The sequence below is a fragment of the Hemiscyllium ocellatum genome, chromosome 32 (assembly GCF_020745735.1).
Source record: "Hemiscyllium ocellatum isolate sHemOce1 chromosome 32, sHemOce1.pat.X.cur, whole genome shotgun sequence".
Classification (NCBI taxonomy): Eukaryota; Metazoa; Chordata; class Chondrichthyes; order Orectolobiformes; family Hemiscylliidae; genus Hemiscyllium; species Hemiscyllium ocellatum.
In genome coordinates, this window is record NC_083432.1 from 9248117 (window position 1) to 9267395 (window position 19279).

Consider the following 19279-nt stretch of genomic DNA (forward strand, 5'->3'; position numbering starts at 1 on the left):
AGCTGTGGCAGGACTGCAGAGCTTAAATCTGATCTCTTGGTTGTGGGATTGCTGAACTCCATCTATCGGTTGCTGCTTATGCTGTTTGACATGCAAGTACTCCTGCTTGGTGGCTTCACCAGGGTGACACCTCATCTTCAGATATGTCCAGTACTGCTGCTGGCATCCCTCCTGCACTCTCCGTTGAACCATGGTTGATCCCCTGGCTTGATGATAATGGTTGTGTGAGGGATATGCTGGGCCATGAGGTTACAGATTGTGCCAGAGTATAATTCTGCTGCTGTTGAGAGCCCACAGTGCCTCATGGTTGCCAATTCTTTACAGTCCAGGCTATTGTAATTTGGCTTGAGTTTTCACTGCTCCCAAGTTATCTCCTGCTGGTAATTCATGTGCTACCTGCATCATCTCCTTTCTGTTACCCACCTTCACACACAACCTGATGAACCTCTGCTCATTTCTCGACCTGAATATATGTATGTGATGGTCTACATTTCCTCATCAAAGTGTCATTTTTAAAGTAGGAACATTCTCATATACTTTTAGATTCTTCCTCTGTGTGTGATCTTTGATAAAACTTCCTTAATTTTTCATCTTTCCATTATAATTCTTCAAACTAAAAAATCCACTTTGTCCTCTACCTGTTCTTGTTTTTTTCCCAACCATTTGATCAAACAGTCTCTAGTAATTGAACTTTAATTTCCTTATCTTTATTCTTTGATTTCTCCTCCTTTCTTCTACCTGTGACTTTGTGACCTTGTTAAAACACAGTCAGAAAAAACCCCAGGATATCCTTCCTATAACACCTCACTTGCCTGATTTTCCACTGGCTGTTCCACCATGTAGGATCACTCCCACCTGTGATCCAGCTAAATTATCACCAAGAATAAGCACAATGTCTGTAACCAAGAATTTCTCTGTTAATCTCACCACCATTTCTCCACTTTTCACCAAACATTTCAACCTCACTTTATAGATTGGAACACTGCTCTTCTCACCATAAATTCCACATATTACCATCTTTCCTGGCAACACTCCTTGTGAGCAACAAAACTACTCATGTTTCACCATTAAAGATTGGCTTGGTCCTGTTGAAGATCTGGACCCCTGATGGGGTGTCTCGGTTCCACAATCGGTCAATAAGCACTCACAATCAGTCTGGTTCTTTAAGGTTTCATTCTTTATTTCTTATTACAGCTGGATACAGAACGTCCAGAAACACACAACTTGAGCACCTCAGTATTCCTCATAGGAGCTGCACACACAACTTAATAGAAAGACATTTTTATACTTTTTTAAAGTATTACATTCAAACAATTACTAATGAATACATGATTTTGCTTCATTGACAGTGAATTGGTCCAATGATATTTACTTTAAACCAACTTATGTTCCAATGCTTAGGTCACTTTTATCTCACAAACAGAGCCTCTGCACCAACAGCTGAAGGTCAGCCAGAACAGTTAGTACTTTCTTATCTGCTTAAGTTAATTCTATACTCTAAAGGGCGCATTGTCTGCTAAGCTCTTTTTGCAGCAGTCTGTGGTTAGTCATTTATGCAACTTTAGCAGAGTTAGCAGTTAGCAGCGTAGAAGCCATTTTGTCATGTTACTTGCATCGAGAAGCCGTCTTGTTGCCACCTCAGTTACCAAGAGCACCTGTTAGGCGGATGCCCTGACTGCAACTAGTCACACTAGCTCAGCCTGTATTCAGGTATCAGATTCTCATCAGCCTGTATTTATGTTTCAGATTTTCACTGTTTCTCTTAAAATCTTAATTTCTTTACCTGCTCCTCCGGTCACACATGAGTAAACCCTACAGTCAAGTAAATTTGTTAGAGGGATCTGGTACTTTCTTGTCAATCAATCCCTGATCAGGTTGTACATATTATTGCAGCTTTTTAGCTTCCACCATGCTTTCCTTTATCACTTCAACACAACCCACTGGCTTTTCTTCTTTTCCCACATCTGTTTTCCTAGTGCTTTTCTAAGCCATGAACACTGTGACTTCATGTGGCCTAATTTATTACAGTGAAAACACTTGAGTTTTTTACTTCTTTCCCCTTCATGGGTTTCCTTTTTACCCAGCAATAAACTATTTAATGATCTCCTTTTCCCTTACCAGCTGAGGATTTTATTTTTTCCCAATTTCAATCCCTCACAGACTGAAATTAATATTGCAAGTGAAACTCTGATTTATGAACCAATTCATAATCATCTGACATTTCTGCTGCTAATCCTGCAGTCTTAACTCTCTGTTTTTTCACGAGTTCTTATTACTTCAGGAAGTGAATTTTTAAACTCCTCCAAAATAAGTAACTCCTAAGAGCATCATGTGTTTAATCTACTTTCAATGCCCATATCCACCTATCAATATTACTTTGTTTGGTCCTTTCAAACTCAATGTATGGTTAGATTCCCTCCTTCGATTCCTAAAACGTTGTCTGTTGGCTTCTGGTATGAGCTCATTTGTATGTAAGACAGCATTTTTCACTTCTTTAATATTCTCCAGATACATCTACCTACCTGCTTTGTTTGCATCAACAATACCTACATGGTCACTGGCCATTAAATTTCTGAAATGAAATGAGAAAAGCTTCTTGAACTTGGACAATGCTTGGACATATTTAAACAGATCCCCCAACAGGCCTTTGGTTATGATTGGATTGCTCTCCAGCACTGTCCTCATCACTATTCCTACTTTTCACCTCTATCTCCACCATTTTAAGTTAACTTTGAGTTTTCCATTCCAACCTATGAAATTTAAAAACTCTCTCTCCCTTTCATAGAACACTGAACATAGAACACTACAGCACAATATTGTTCAGCCCACAATACTGTGCCGAGCATTTATCTTAATCCATGTTCAAACTAACCTACACACCCCTCTATTTACTGCCATCTATGTGCTTGTGCAGCAGTCCTTTCCTTTTCTTTCTGCTTTTAATCTCAATTCAAACTGCTTCATTTCCTTTTCTTGTTAAAGCTGCTTTATTTTCAATGGAAAATAAACCATTTCCAATGATTCCAATGGCATTCCTGGCAACTGTAAATGTTAAGTGATTGCCACAATTATCCCCACCCCACCTTTCCTCGCAGTTACAGGAAAACCCAACTCAGCTTGTTTGCCAATTCCAAAAGCTTTCCCCGCTCACTTACTGTAAAACTCCCAAAGAGACTTCTTCCACCCCCAGGAGACCCTTAGCAACTGAAAGAGCCATATTACGCAAGGCATACCCTGTTTAAACCAACTGAATCCAACATTCAAATTATATCAGTCCACATTTACCTCTCACCGCCTTGGTGTCCAAGAATCCTGAGGCCAACTTGGAATTAGAGATTTTGACCCTGACAAGAGCCCTCAATTTTTTATAGACCAGACCAAACTGCCTTAAAGTATATTAAGAGGACAGTCGAGACCCCAATTTTTCTTATTTTAAAGGCAAGTGCCAGACGTTGCATTCCAGATACAATTGGATTAATCACCGCCCAGATTTGAAGTAAGACACTTTTTATTGATACACTAAATACAACAAAACAAAGAAGAAATTCAAATAACTTATCTCTGTTGGAAATTTTAACAGAAAAATAGAATACTTAACTAATAAACTGTAACTGTTCCAATATAGTAATATCCTATAACCAAAAGGAAATTCAGTAAAATAGATTGTCTCATATACAATTCCAGTAGCAGGAAGAGAACCCTCAGCTTTTAGCTGTAATCAAGCAAGGAAAAATAGCTTCCATATCCAGCTTCACGTTTCCAGAAGCTATGATTGAAGCCTCTACTGTGCTGTATTTTTCTATGTTCTATGTTCTAAAACCTAAAATTAAAAGTCATGATTCTGTGGGAGCTTGACCACACCCATTCAAGCTGCTTCTATTGTTTTAAAGTTCTTTTTAAAAAAAAGGCCTTACAAGCTATTTACTTTATGAGATTTCAATAGACAGCTCGGCACCTCTGACTTAAAACCTCTCTTCAAAACAAAACCCAGGACAAAAAAAAAGCCTCTTAAAGCCTTTGCTTGCTTGTGAGACATGAATTGTCTCTTATCCCCAAGGGTGTCTCATTCAGGATGAAATATTCACACAATGTAGAGAACATGGGATGAACTTTCATGACTCTGAGTTATGCTGGCTCTCCAATCCTTATTGTGGTTGGACCAAACGTTCATTGGAAGTACTCCTTTCTTCCTTTCAATGAGGTTATTATCTACTCAAAGCTCTTACACATTGTCTGAATTGTTTCTACTACAAAGTGTGAGTTGGTAACTAACTTGTAGAAATGGGGTCCACAGTAGTTTTGAAAGAAGCCTTCCCAAGATCTGTGATTGTTGCAGGGACAAAGATGAGCTTTACAGTCTGACTCTTTGATAAGTTTTCTCAATCGTTGGTTTGTTTTCAGTTAGGATCCTTTTCTCACTTAAAAGCAGAAAACCCAGGAAACACTCAGCAGGTCTGAAAAACAGAGAAATTGAATTAACATCTGAGGTCCATACTCGCTCTGTAGAATTTCTTACCTTCCATCTTGTCATAGATCTTCCATTTTGTTTTTTTTTGCCTCATACTCCCCTACCCACTTAACTTGCTCAAAATCAATTACATTTCCAACTTTTCTTAATTTTCCCACGGATGCTAGCAGACCTCCTCGGTTTTTCCAGCATTTTCGGTCTTTGGTTAAAAGTTTCAGCATTTACGATGTGTGGGAGATCTGAAGGAAGATGAAATAGTCCAAGTCCTTCACTGAACCACCTCAGGCATTGGTATATGATTGCCACTTGGGATTAATTGTGCACTGCATCCGTAAACCAGCACAGGAGCCTTTCATCTCATTTTTTTAAGCAATAGTAAGTTTTGAAACATCTCTCCTGCTGTGAACTATTTAAATTTCATACAGCTTGAAAAGTCATGGCATTGACAATGTCTAAAGTAAGCCGTAGTATTGAAATGCTTTAACCTGCTGGACAGGACACATTTGCTAAACATAGAATGTAAGTTGACAAGCTGTCCTCACTTTGATATTCCCTTCTCTTTCAGAGGAAACACCAGATACACTACAAGCTGGCAGTGATTATCAATTATCTGGGACATTGCCTCTCCTTAGCTGCCCTCATCATTGCCTTCATGCTATTCATGCGACTGAGGTAAGTGAATTAATAGAATCATAGAACTGTTACAGCACAGAGAGAGGCCATTTGGTCTATTCTGTTTATGACAACTCTCGATAACAGAAAGTTGTTACATTTTTATCCCACTCACTAACAATTGTATGGAGTGTTTATCCAAATTTTTATGTAAAGCTGCCAGTAGTTCTGCCTCCACTACATTCTCAGGTAATGCATTCCTGATCTCAACTACTTGCTGCATGAAATACATTTTCACCATTGGTTAAAAACAAAGAAAATTACAGCACGGGAACAGATGTTTTGGCCCTCCACACATGCGCTGATCCAGGTCCTCCATCTTAACCTGTTGCTTATTTTCTAAAGATCAATATCCCTTTGCTCCCTGCCCATTCATGTATCTATGTAGATACATCTTAAATGAAGCTATTACGCCTGCTTCTACTACCTCCACCAGCAACATGTTCCAGGCACCCAACATCCTCTACATAAAGAACTTCCCACATATATCTCCCTTAAACCTTTCTCCTCTCACTTTGAACTCATGACCCCTAGTAATTGAGTCCCCTACTCTGGGAAAAAAAAGATTCTTGCTATCCACCCTGTCTATACCTCTCATGATTTTGTAGACCTCAGTCAGGTCCTCCCTTCAACCTTCATCTTTCTAATGAAAATAACCCTAATCTACTCAACCTCTCTTCATAGCTAGCACCCTACATACCAGGCAACATCCTGGTGAACCTCCTCCGCATCCTTTCCAAAACATCCACATCCTATTGGTAATGTGATGATCTGAACTGTACACAGTTTTCCAAATGTGGTCAAACCAAAGTCCTATACAACTGTAACATGACCTGCCAACTCTTGTACTCAATACCCCGTCTGATGAAGGAAAGCATACTGTAAACCTTCTTGACCACTTTATCAAACTGCATTGCTATCTTCAGTGTACAATGGTCTTGAACACCCAGATCTCTCTGTACATCGATATTCTCCAGGACTTTTCCATTTACCATATAGTATACTCTTGAATTGGATCTTCTAAAATACATCAATTCGCATTTGCCTGGATTGAACTCCATCTGCCATTTTTCTGCCCAACTCTCCAATCTATCTATACTCTTCTGCATTCTCTGACAGTCCCCTTCACTATCTGCTATCATATCACTATCAGATCATTTATGTATATCACAAACAACAATGGTCCCAACACAGATCCTTGTGGAACACCACTAGTCACAGTTCTCCATTTTGAGAAGCTCACATCACTACTACTCTGTCTCCTGCTGTGCAGGCAGTTCTCTATCCATCTAGCTAGTACACCCTGGACCCCACATGCATTCACTTTCTCCATTAACTGACCATGGGGAACCTTACCAAATGCCTTACTGAAGTCCATATATATGACATCTACAACCCTTCCCTCATCAATCAACTTTGTCACTTTCTCAAAGAATTCTATTAAGTTGGTAAGACCTGACCTTCCCTGCACAAAACCAGGTTGCCTATCAATGATAAGCCCATTTTCTTCCAACTGTAAATAGATCCTATTCCTTAATACCTTCTCCAACAGCTTCCCAACCACTGACATCAGGCTCATCTATTTGTAATTACCTGGATTATCCCTGTTACCCTTCTTAAACAAGGGGGCAACATTAATAATTCTCCAGTCCTCCAAAGCTGCAAATATATCTGCTCAAGTACCAGCTATTCCCTCTCACAATTTGCTTAATAACCTGGGATAGAACCCATCTGGACCTGGGGACTTGTCCACCTTAATGTCTTTTGGAATACCCAGCACTTGCTCCCTTCTTATGCCGACTCAACTTAGTTTAATCAAGCATCTATCCCTAACCTCAACACCATCATGTACTTCTTGGTGAATACCAATTCAAAATACTCATTAAGAATCTCACTCATTTTCTCTGATTCTACATGTAGCTTTCCTCCTTTGATCTTGAGTGAGCCAACTTTTTCTCTAATCACCCTCTTTCTCCTTATATATATGAATAAAAGGCTCTGGGATTTTCCTTAACCCTGTTTGCTAAAATGATCCCTTTTAGCCCTCTTAATTCCTCATGTCAGATTGGTCCTATTTTCCTGATATTCTTTCAAAGCTTCATCTGTTTTTAATCGCCTTAAACTTATGTATGTTTCCTTTTTCCTCTGAGCTAATCTCACAATTTTACCTGTCACCTATGGTTCCATAATCTTGCCATTTTCACATAAACATGTCTAATTTGCACTCTAATCAACCTCTTTGAAAGCCTCCCATGTATCAAATGTGGATTTACCTTTAAACAGCTGCTCCCGATCCACATACCCTAGCTCCTATCGAATTTTGTTATAGTTGGCCTTCCCCTAATTTAGCACTCTTCCTTTAGGACTACTCTCAATTATGTCCATGAGCATTCTAAAATTTACAGAATTGTGGTCACTATTCCCTATTGAAACTTCACCCACTGACCGGGCTCATTCCATAACATCAGGTCCAGTATGGCCCCTTCCTGAGTTGGACTATTTCCATACTGCTCTGTAAAACCGTCCTGAATGTTCCTTGCAAATTCTGCTCCATCTAAACCTCTAATACTAAGTGAATCCCAATCAATGTTGAGAAAATTAAAATCTCCCATCACCACCACCCTGTTGCTCCTACATCTTTCCATAATCTGTTTACATATTTGTACCTCTACCTCTCATTCACTGTTGGGAAGTCTGTTGTACAGCCCCAACATTTTTACCAGACACTTCCCATTTCTGAGCTCTGCCCATATTGCCTCATTGCTCGAGTCTTCCATAGTGCCCTCCTTCATCACAGCTATGCTATCTTCCCTGACCAGTAATACAACTTCTCCATCCCTTTTATTTCCCTCTCTATCTTGCCTGAAGCATCGATATGCTGTGATATTTAGATGCCAATCATGTCCTTCCCTCAACCAAGTCTCAGTAATGGCAATAACATCATAGTGCAAGGGACTAATCAAAGCCCTAAGTTCATCTGCCTTACCTACTCCACGTCTTGCATCAAGGCAAATGCATCTCAGACTACCTGTCCCTTTGTGTTCATCATCTGCTTCCTGCCTACTCTTCCCCTTAGTCATGCTTACTTCATTATCTAGTTCCTTACAGGCTTCAGTTACTACCTCCTTACTGTCCACTAACCTCCTCATTTGGTTCCCATTCCCCTGCCACAGCCTGGTTCATTTGTCACTCAGCTTAAATTGATACCCTTTGGTTTTCTACTGTCTATGAATGGAAGAGTTTCTCTCACTTACTCAATCTAGATTCCTTGAGATTTTGAACAGTTCTAGCATGTCTTCTCTTTTTTTTAATATGATATATTTTTATTGAACATGTCTTCTCTTAATCTTTTCTCAAAAGAGAACTGCACCAGCTCATCATAGAATCTAGGATTTTTTTGTTAAAACCAATATGTGACAAGCCCAATGAAAGGAGATATGATCCTGGATTTAGTTTTGGGAAATAAAGATGACAAGTGGATTAAGTGACAGTAGGCAGGCATAGTGACCACAATTCGATTAAATGGAATACTGTTATGGTAAAGGATAGAGATAAATCAGGAGTAAAAGTTTTAAACTGGTGGAAGACATTTTTTTTAAACTAAAAAGGCTGTAGTGGACTGCACAGGATGCCTAAAGGATAAACCAACGGGAGGCACTGAATAGGGAGATTCTTAAGGCACAAAGCAGACAAGTCCAATTCTCATCTAGACAGTCCAAAAATGTGCAGATTAGGTGAATTGGCCATACTAAATTGCTAGTAGTGTTAGGTGAAGGAGTAAATGTAAGGGAATGGGTCTGAGTGGGTTGCTCTTCGGAGGGTCGGTATGGACTTGTTGGGCCGAAGGGCCTATTTTCACACTGTAAGTTATCTAATATAGATCCCCATGGTGTCTACAATAATTCAAATATTAAACAGAACAAGAAAGTTTATACTCAATATTGCAGATAGCCAAGAGGAATATAGAAAATACAGAGGTCAAGTTAAAAAGTAAATAAGGAAATCAAAGAGAGAGCATTATTAGATTGCTTTAGCAAACAAGAGAATGAGAAAACCCAAATGTTTTACCAGTATACAAAGAGTAAAAGCGTAGTTAAGGAATAAATGGGACTGATCAGAATTGAAGAAGGAAATTTGTGTGAAGATGAAAAGGATATGGGAATAATTCAGTAAAGATTTTGTTTCCATATTCACAAAGGAAAGGGATGATTTGGATATAGGAACAGTGTGAAATTTGGGACAACAGAATCATGATGAAAGAGGAAATTTTAAAAGAATTGAAATCTTTGAAAGTTGACAAATGGCCAGAGCCAAATGGATCATTCCTTACGATGTTGAAGATGATCAGGAAGGAAATATCAGCTGCTCTCAGGATTATTTTGCAAACTTCACTAGACACAGATGAGGTACCTGAGGGCTGGAGGAATGTAAATATGGTTCTACTGTGTGCACAAAGGAAATACCAAACAATTATAAGCCAGTAACAAAAATAGAAATTGCTGGAAAAGCTGAGCAGGTGGAGAGAAATCAGAGTAAACATTTCAGGTCGAGTGACCTTTCCTCAGAACCTCTGTAGGCCAGTGAGTCTTACTCAGGTCAGGCATAATCAGCATGGCTTCATTAAGGGAAGTTCACGCCTTACAAATTTGATTGAATTCTTTGAGTAATTGACAAGGAGGATTGATGAGGGTAATGCAGTGGGTGTTGTCTACATGGATTTTAGTAAGATAAGGTCCCACATTGCAGACAGGTCAAAAAAGTAAGCCCCTTTGAAATGCGTTGAATTGAATCTTACATTGGCTGAGTAACAGGAAACAAAGTTTAATGGTCCACAGCTGTCCTTGCAAATGCAAAGCTGTTTCAAGCTCAGTAACTTGTCTGAGTTTTTTAAAGAAGTAATAAACAGAATTGATGAGGGCAGAGTGGTGAACATGATCTTTAATGAGGCGCTCAACAAGGTTCCTCATGGTGGATTGGTTAACAAGGTTAGATCACAAAGAATAGAGGGAGAACTAGCCATTTGGATACAGAACTGGCTAGAAGTTAGAAGTCAAAGAGTGGTTGTGCAGAGTTGTTTTTCAGACTGGAGACCTGTGACAATTGGTCAGACCACATTTGGAGTATCATGCGCGGATTTGAATCCCATTATCTCATGAAGGATATACTGGCCCTGGAGCCTGTTCAGAGGAGGTTTATGAAAATGTTACCAGGAATGAAAAGGATATGAGGAATGTTTGTGGGTAGTAGGGATATTCTGGGTAACTACAGCCTGGTGTCAGTGGTGGGAAGGTACTGTGGGAGGCTGGAGAAGGTACTGAGGGATAGGATCTACTTATATTGAGAAAAGAGTGGGCTTATCAATGATAGACAACATGGTTTTGTGTGGGAAAGATTGTGCCTTACCAACTTAATAGAGCTCTTCGAGGAAGTGACCAAGTTGATAGATGAAGGAAGGACTGTTGATTTCATATACATGGACTTTAGTATGGCATTTGATAAGGTTCCCAATGGTAAACTAATGGAGAAAATTAAATTACATGGTGTGTAGGGTGTTCTAGCTAGTTGGATAAAGAACTGGTTGAGCAACAGGAGACAGAGTAGTAGTTGAAGGGAGTTTCTTGAAATGGAGAAAGGTGACCAGTGGTGTTCCACAGGGGTCAGTGTTTGGGCCACTGGTAGAACATAGAACATAGATAGAACAGTACAGCACAGAACAGGCCCTTCAGCCCACGATGTTGTGCCGACCATTGATCCTCATGTATGCACCCTCAAATTTCTGTGACCATATGCATGTCCAGGAGTGTCTTAAATGTCCCCAAAGACCTTGCTTCCACAACTGCTGCTGGCAATGCATTCCATGCTCTCGCAACTCTCTGTGTAAAGAACCTGCCTCTGACATACCCTCTATACTTTCCTCCAACCAGCGTAAAACTATGACCCCTTTTGTTAGCCATTTCTGCCCTGGGAATTAGTCTCTGGCTATCAACTCTATCTATGCCTTTCATTATCTTGTACACCTCAATTAGGTCCCCTCTCCTCCTCCTTTTCTCCAATGAAAAAAGTTTGGGTTCAGTCAACCTCTCTTCAGTCCAGGCAGTATCCTGGTAAACCTCCTCTGAACCCTTTCCAAAGCATCCACATCTTTTCTATAATAGGGCGACCAGAACTGGACACAGTATTCCAAGAGCAGTCTAACCGAAGTTTTATAGAGTTGCAACAAGATCTCACGACTCTTAAACTCAATCCCCCATTAATGAAAGCCAAACCACCATATGCTTTCTTAACAACCCTGTCCACTTGAGTGGCCATTTTAAGGGATCTATGCACCTGCACACCAAGATCCCCCTGTTCCTCCACACTGCCAAGAATCCTATCCTTAATCCTGTACTCAGCTTTCAAATTTGACCTTCCAAAATGCATCACTTCGCATTTATCCAGGTTGAACTCCATCTGCCACCTCTCAGCCCATCACTGTCAATGTCCCACTGCAGCCTACAACAGCCCTGTATACTGTCAACGACACCTCCAACCTTTGCGTCGTCTGCAAACTTGCTGACCCATTCCTTCAATCCCCTCATCCAAGTCATTAATAAAAATGACAGACAGTACAAGCCCAAGGACAGAGGCCTCTGGAACACCACTCACCACTGACTTCCAGGCAGAATATTTTCCTTCTACTACCACTCGCTGTCTTCTTTTGGCCAGCCAATTCTGTATCCAGACAGCTAAGTTCCCCTGTATCCCATTCCTCCTGACCTTCTGAATGAGCCTACCATGGGGAACCTTATCAAATGCCTTGCTGAAGTCCACATACACCACATCCACAGCTCGACCCTCATCAACTTTTCTAGTCACATCCTCAAAGTACTCGATAAGGTTTGTGAGGCATGACTGCATTTGATCAATATGTTTGTAATAGACATAAATGATCTATGAGGGGAATAGAGGGATACAGATGCTTAGGAATTGAGTGACAGGTTTAGACAGTAAATTTGGATCGGCTCAGGCTTGAAGGGCTTGTTCCTGGGCTTTAAATTTTCTTTGTTTTCTTTCTTCTTTGTTTTGACTCTGGGTTTTTTTGATGGAGTTTAGAAGGATGCGGAGGATCTAATTAAAACAGACAGAATGGATGTTGGGAAGGTGTTTCCATTAGGACAGACTGGGACCCAAGGGCACATCCTTAGAATAAAGGGAAGACCTTTTAGAACAGAGATAAGGAGGAACTTCTTCAGCCAGAGAGTGGTGAATCTATGGAAATCATTGTCACAGAAGGCTATGGAGGCAGGCCAGTGAGTATATTTCTGGTGGAGATATAGATTCTTGATTGTCAAGTGTTCATAGAATCTTAGAAGTGCTACAACGTGGAAACAGGCCATTTGGCCCAACAAGTCCACACTGACACTGTGAAGAATGTCCCACCCAGACCCATTCAGCAACCTATTATTTTATATTGACCCCTGACTAATGCACTTTACCTACAAATCCCCGAACACTGTGGGCAATTTAGCTTGACCAATTCACCCTAACCTGCACATCTTTGGCCTGTGGAAGAAAACCAGAGCACCCAGAGAAAACTCATGCAGACACAGGGAGAATGTGCAAACTCCACACAGACAGTTGCCTGAGGCTGGAATCGAACCTGGGACCGTGAGACAGCAGTGCTAACCACTGTGCCACCCCTGCGGTTACAGGAAGAAAGCGGGAGAATGAAGTTGTAAACTTATCAGCAATGGTGGAGCAGTCTTGATGGGCTGTATGGCCTAATTTCTGCTCCTATGCCATATGGTGTTATGGTTTAAGTGGTGTGCCACAAGGATTGGTACTTAGCTAATAGTTTTGAATGGTGCTGGAAAAGCATAGCAGGTCAGGCAGGATCCAAGAAGCAGGAGAATTGACATTTTGGGCAAAAGGCCTTCATCAGGAATAGAGGATTGAAGGGCTTTTGCCCAAAACATCGATTTTCCTTCTCCTCAGATGCTGCCTGACTAGATTAGATTAGATTACTTACAGTGTGGAAACAGGCCCTTCGGCCCAACAAGTCCACATCGACCCGCCAAAGCGCAACCCACCCATACCCCTACATTTACCCCTTACCTAACACTACAGGCAATTTAGCATGGCCAATTTACCTGACCCGCACATTTTTGGACTGTGGGAGGAAACCGGAGCACCCGGAGGAAACCCAAGCAGACACAGAGAGAATGTGCAAACTCCACACAGTCAGTCGCCTGAGGTGGGAATTTTCCAGACCATGCTGATCTAAACTCTGGTTTCCAGCATCTGCAGTCCTCACTTTTGCCTAATAGTTTTGAATGTTAAGGCATTTCAAGTGCTAATCCAAGGGCATTTTAAAGGTTGTGAAGTCTGCCATCTCAACTACACTTGCAGGCAGTGCATTCCAGATTCCCATCAACCTCTGGGGGAAAAGAGTTTTCCTCAAATCCTTTCTAAATCTCCTGCTTTTCACCTTAAAACTATAACATTTGTTATTGACTCTTCAACTAAGAGGAATAGCTGCTTCCTGTTAATGTCCTTATAATCTTATATGCCTTTATCAAGTCCCAACTTAAACCTCACTGCCGAAAGGAAATCAACCCGAGCTTATCCAGCCTCAACTGCTCATGTTTCAACTGTTCCATCCCAGGCAACATCCTGGTGAATCTCCTCTGCACACTGTCCAATGCCATCATGTCCCTCCAGTGATCATAACTGTACACAGTACCCCAGCTGTGGCCTATTCAAAGTCCTGTTCAGCTCCAACATGAATCCCGTGTGCTTGTAATCTATGCAACAGCTAATAAAGGCAAGTGTTCTGTATGCCTTCTTAACTACCCTTTTAACCAGTTCTGCCAATGTCAGGCAACTGTGGACAAGCACCTCAAGATTGCTCTTTTCTTCTGAGCTTGGTTAGTGTCCTGCCATACTTCCAAAGTGCATCATCTCATAATTATCAAGGTTAAATTCCAGCAGCCACTGATCTGCCCCCCTAACCAATACGTCTCTATCTTCCCATAACATAAGAACCTCTTGCTCATTGTCCACCACTTGGCCAATCTTGGTATCATTTGCAAATTGATTTAGCTACAACCACCCCCACAATCCCACATTCCCATCTACATGTATCACAGTGAATAAGGGACCCAGCGCTGATCCCTGTGGTACACCACTGCACACTGGCCGCCAGTCGATAAGACCATATAGGAGCGGTGTTAGGCCATTTGGCCCATTGAGTCTGCTCTGCCATTTTATCATGGCTGATAGATTTCTGAACCAGATTCTCCTGTCTTCTTCCGACAACACTTGACTCCCCTACTAGTCAAGAACTTAAGTACATGCAATGATCTGGTGGCAACAGTGGGGTGGTACGGTGGCTCAGTGGTTAGCATTGCTGCCGCATAGCACCAAGGTTCGATTTTAGCCTGTGTGGGTTTCTCTGGGTTGTCCAGTTTCTTCCCACAGTCTAAAGATGTGCAGGTTAGATGGATTGGCCATGCTAAATTGTTCTGCAGTGTCCAGAGCTGTATAGGCTAGGTTGATTAGCCATGGTAAATGCAGGATTACGGGAATAGGATGGCGGACTGGGTCTGTGTGGAATGCTTTTCAGATGGTCAGTGCAGACTTAATGGGCTGAATGGCCTTTTTCTCCACTGTAGGAATTCTGTGACTTGGCCTCCACAGCCTTCTGCAGCAAGAATTTCCACAGCTTATCCATCCAGTGGCTAAAGAAATTGCTTCTCATCTGTGTTCTAAGAGGTTGTCCCCTCACTTTGAGGCAGTGCCCTTAGGTCCTTGTATTTCCTACTAATGGAACCATCTTCTCCACATCAACTCTATCCAGGTCTCTCAGTACAGATTCATAGCTTCAAACAGCACAGACATAACTACCACTAAAAATACACTAATCCCAATTTCCTGCACTTGTCCCATATCCTTGAATGGTATGATATTTCAGGTACTCATCCAAATCTTTTTTTAAAGTTGTAAGGTTTCCAATCTCCACTACCTTCCCAGGCAGTGCATCCCAGATTCCCAACATCCACTGAGTGAAAAAATCTTTTTTCCCAAATTCCCTCTGAATCTCCTGCCCTTTACCCTAAAGCCAAGCCTTTCATAATTGACCCCTCAACCAAATTTCAAATGTGGCCTGACTAAATTTTTACAGCTATACCATGACCTGCCAATTTTATACTCTCTGCCCTGACCAACAAAGGCAAACATGCTATATGCTTCCTTGACTACCTTATCCACTGTGTTGCAACTTTCAGAGAACTGTGGATCTGCATAAATAGATTCCTCTGTACATTGATGCTACTAAAGGTTCTGACATTTATGTACATTTCCAGCCTGCATTAGATCTCCCAAAATGTATCACCGTGCCAACAAGAGGCAAGGCCACTTTGGATTTGGTACTGGCTAATAAACTAGGTCAGGTGTTAGGTTTGGAGATAGGTGAGCAATTTGATGATAGTGACCACAATTTGGTTACGTTTATTTTAGCAATGGAACGAGATAGGTATATACTGCAGGGCTGGAGTTACAATTGGGGGAAAGAAAATTATGATGTGATTAGGCAAGATTTAGGATGCATAGGTTGGGAAAGGAAACTGCAGGGGATAGGCACAATTGAAATGTGGAGCTTATTCAAAGAACACGTACTGCGTGTCCTTGATATGTATGTACCTGTCAGACAGGGAGGAATTTGTTAAGCGAGGGAGCCGTGGTTTACTGAAAATGTTTAATTGCTTGTCAAGAGGAAGGAGGAGATTTATGTAAAGATGAAACATGAACACTCAGTTAGGGTGCTTGAGAGTTACAAGTTAGCTCCTAAGGAGGTAAAGAGAGAGATATGAAGTGCCAGGAGGGGACATGAGAAGTTATTGGCAGGTAGAATCAAGGAAAACCTTAAAGTTTTCAATGGGTATGTCAGGAATAAAAGAATGACTAGAGTAAGATGAGGGCAGTATTGGGAAGTTGTGCATGGAGTCCGAGGAGATAGGATAGGCGCAAAATGATTATTTTGTGTCAGTATTCACGCTGGAAAAAGACAATGTCGTTGAGGAAAATATTTAGATGCAGGGTATTAGACCAGACGGAATTGAGGTTCATAAGGAGGAGGTGTTAGCAATTCTGGAAAGTGTGAAAATAGATAAGTCCCCTGAGCTGGATGGGATTTATCCTAGGATTCTTTATGCAGATAGTGGTAAGGGCGTGGAATGCCCTCCCTGCCACATTACGGAGATTTAAACAATCATTAGATAAGCATATGGATGATTTTGGGATCATGTAGGGGGACGAGCTGAAAATAGTTCACAAGTCAGCACAACATCGAGGGCCGAAAGGCCTGTTCTGCACTGTATCGTTCTATGTTCTATGTTCTATTCTCTGGGAAGCTCGAGGAAGATTACAGAACCTTTGGCTTTGATGTTTATGTCGTATTTGTCTCCAGGAATAGTGCCAGAAGACTGGAGGAGAGCAAATGTTGTCTGCGTGTTCAAGAAGGGGAGTAGAGATAACCCTGTTAATTATACACCAATGAGTCTTACTTCAGTCGTGGATAAAGTGTTGGAAAGAATCATAAGAAATAGGATTTATAATCATCTAGAAAGTAATCATTTGTTTAGGGATAGTCAACACGGTTTTGTGAAGAGTAGGTCATGCCTCACAAATCTTATTGAGTTCTTTGAGAAGGTGACCAAACAGGTGGATGAGAATAAAGCAGTTGATGCAGTGTATATAGATTTCAGTAAGGCATTTGATAAGGTTTCCCGCTGTAAGCTATTGCAGAAAATACAGAGGCCTGGGATTGAGGGTGACTTCGCAGTTTGGATCAGAAATTAGCTAGCTGAAAGAAGATAGAGGTTGGTGGTTGATGGGAAGTGTACATCCTGGAGTTCAGTAACTAGTGGTGTACCACAAGGATCAGTTTTCGGGTCATTGCTGTTTGTCATTTTTGGAAATGACTTGGGTGAGGGCTTGGAAGGATGGGTTAGTAAATTTGTGAATTACTCTAAGGTGAAGTGTGGACAGTGCTGAAGGATGTTGCAGGTTACAACGGGATGTTGATAAGCTTCACAGCTGGGCTGAGAGGTGGTAAACGGAGTTTAATGGGGAAAAGTGTGAGGTGATTCACTTTGGAAGGAATAACAGGTGTGCAGAGTACTGGGCTAATGGTAAGATTCTTGGTAATGTAGATGAGCAGTAGAAATCTCGGTGTCCATGTACATAGATCCTTGAAAGTTGCCACCCAGGTTGATAGGATTGCTAAAAAGGTGTATGGTGTGTTAGCTTTTATTTATAGAGGGATCGAGTTTCGGAGCCATGTTGTTGTAGTTGTACAAAACCCTGGTGCGGCTACACTTGGAGTATTGCGTACAGTTCTGGTTGCCGCATTATAGAAAAGATATGGAAACTTTGGAAAAGGTGCAAAGGGGATTTGACAGGACTTTGTCTGGTGTGGAGGAAAGATCTGATGAAAAGAGGGTGAGCAACTTGAGGCTGTTTTCGTTAGAGAGAGATGAAGGTTGAGTTGTGACTTAATAGAGATGTACAAGGTGATCAGTGGATTAGATAGGGTGGACAGTGAGAGCCTTTTTCCTTTGATGGTGATAGCTAGCACAAGAGGACACAGCTTTAAATTGAGGGGTGATAGATATAGATCTAGGACAGATGTCGTGGTAGGTTCTTTACTCAGAGTAAGGGCGTGGAATGTCCTGCCTGCAACAGTAGGAGAATTGGAAAATTTAAGGGATTTAAATGGTTCTTGGATAAACAAATGGATGATAATGGAATAGTGTGGGTTAAATGGGCTTCAGATTGGTTTAACAGGTCGGTGAAACATTGAAGGATGAAGGGCCTATACTGCGCTGTAGTGTTTTTTGTTCTAGGTCCAGATTAAACTTCATCCATGTCTCCAGTCTATCTATATGTTTCTGTATCCTCTGGCAATTATACTTATGGGTGGCATGTTGGCTCAGTGGTTAGCACTGCTGCCTCATAGCGCCAGGGACCCAGGTTCAACTCCCGCCTGGGGTGACAGTCTGTGTGGAGTTTGCACATTCTTCCCAGTGCTCCGGTTTTCCCCCACAATCCAAACATGTGCAGGACAGGTGAACTGGCCATGAAAAATCACCCATAGTGTTGGGTGCATTCGTCAGGGGTAAATTTAGGATTGGAGGAATGGGTCTGAGTGGGTTACTCTTCAGAGGTTTAGTGTGGAATTGCTGGGCCTGTTTCCATACTGTATCCTAATCTTATCCGCAGCTCCACTGATTTGGCATCTGCAAATTTATTAACCAGACCATTCTTCTCCAAATCATTTACATATATTACAAACAACAGGTGTGCCAGTATTGATTCCTGCAGAGCTGGTCACAATATCCAATCTGAAAACCAGTCTCCCATTACTCTGTCTTCTATGATTAAGCCAGTTCTCTGTCGATCTTAACAGCTCACTACAGATCTCATGTGACGTTTTGTATCAGCCTGCCATGAGGGACTTTGTCAAAGGCCTTGTTAAAATCCATTCCGACAACATCAATCACCCTGTCCTCATCAGTCGTCTTTGTCACTTCCTCAGAAAACGCAATCAAGGTTGTGAGATTCTACCTTCCCTGTACAAAGCCCTGCTGCCTATTGTTAAAATAGTTCTCATTCTTTTAATCTCCAGGACTTTGGTTACATTTTAAGGAATGAAGACTGGTATGAATTGAAATCCATTGCTTTCACACTAATCTTTAAACTACACATTCAATAAAGTCCTTGACTTTATTTACATCATTATCACTAGCAGCATAAAAATGTTCTGCATCACACCCCCTTGTATCTCTTGCCCAAACCCTAACCTGTCTCTCTTCAACCTTATACTATTAACAAAAACAAAGAGCTCTTTTTTGTTACACTTTTCTAATCTTTTGTAATCTTCAACACTTCTGACACTTCTACACTTGATTCCATTGCCTCAAGAATAGCAACTTCAGCTTTTTCAAGCTAATTTTATTAGTTAAAAATCACACAACACCAGTTTATAGTCCAATAGATTTATTTGGAAGCATTAGCTTTCAAAGCACTGCTCCTTCATCAGGTGGAGGCAGTAATGGTTATGAAGGTGCAGCAGGCAGTGAGGAAAGCTCATACCATGGC

At 41.3% G+C, this 19279-nt stretch overlaps 1 protein-coding gene across 1 annotated transcript in view; it reads left to right on the forward strand.

Annotated features, from left to right (window-relative positions):
* LOC132830743 (corticotropin-releasing factor receptor 1-like) overlaps positions 1 to 19279 on the forward strand; it is a 243131-nt gene that overhangs the window by 91907 nt on the left and 131945 nt on the right. Inside the window, exon 6 of the mRNA XM_060848580.1 lies at positions 5034 to 5140. Coding sequence (XP_060704563.1) covers positions 5034 to 5140 — 107 coding nt within the window. The remainder of the gene's footprint in view (positions 1 to 5033; positions 5141 to 19279) is intronic.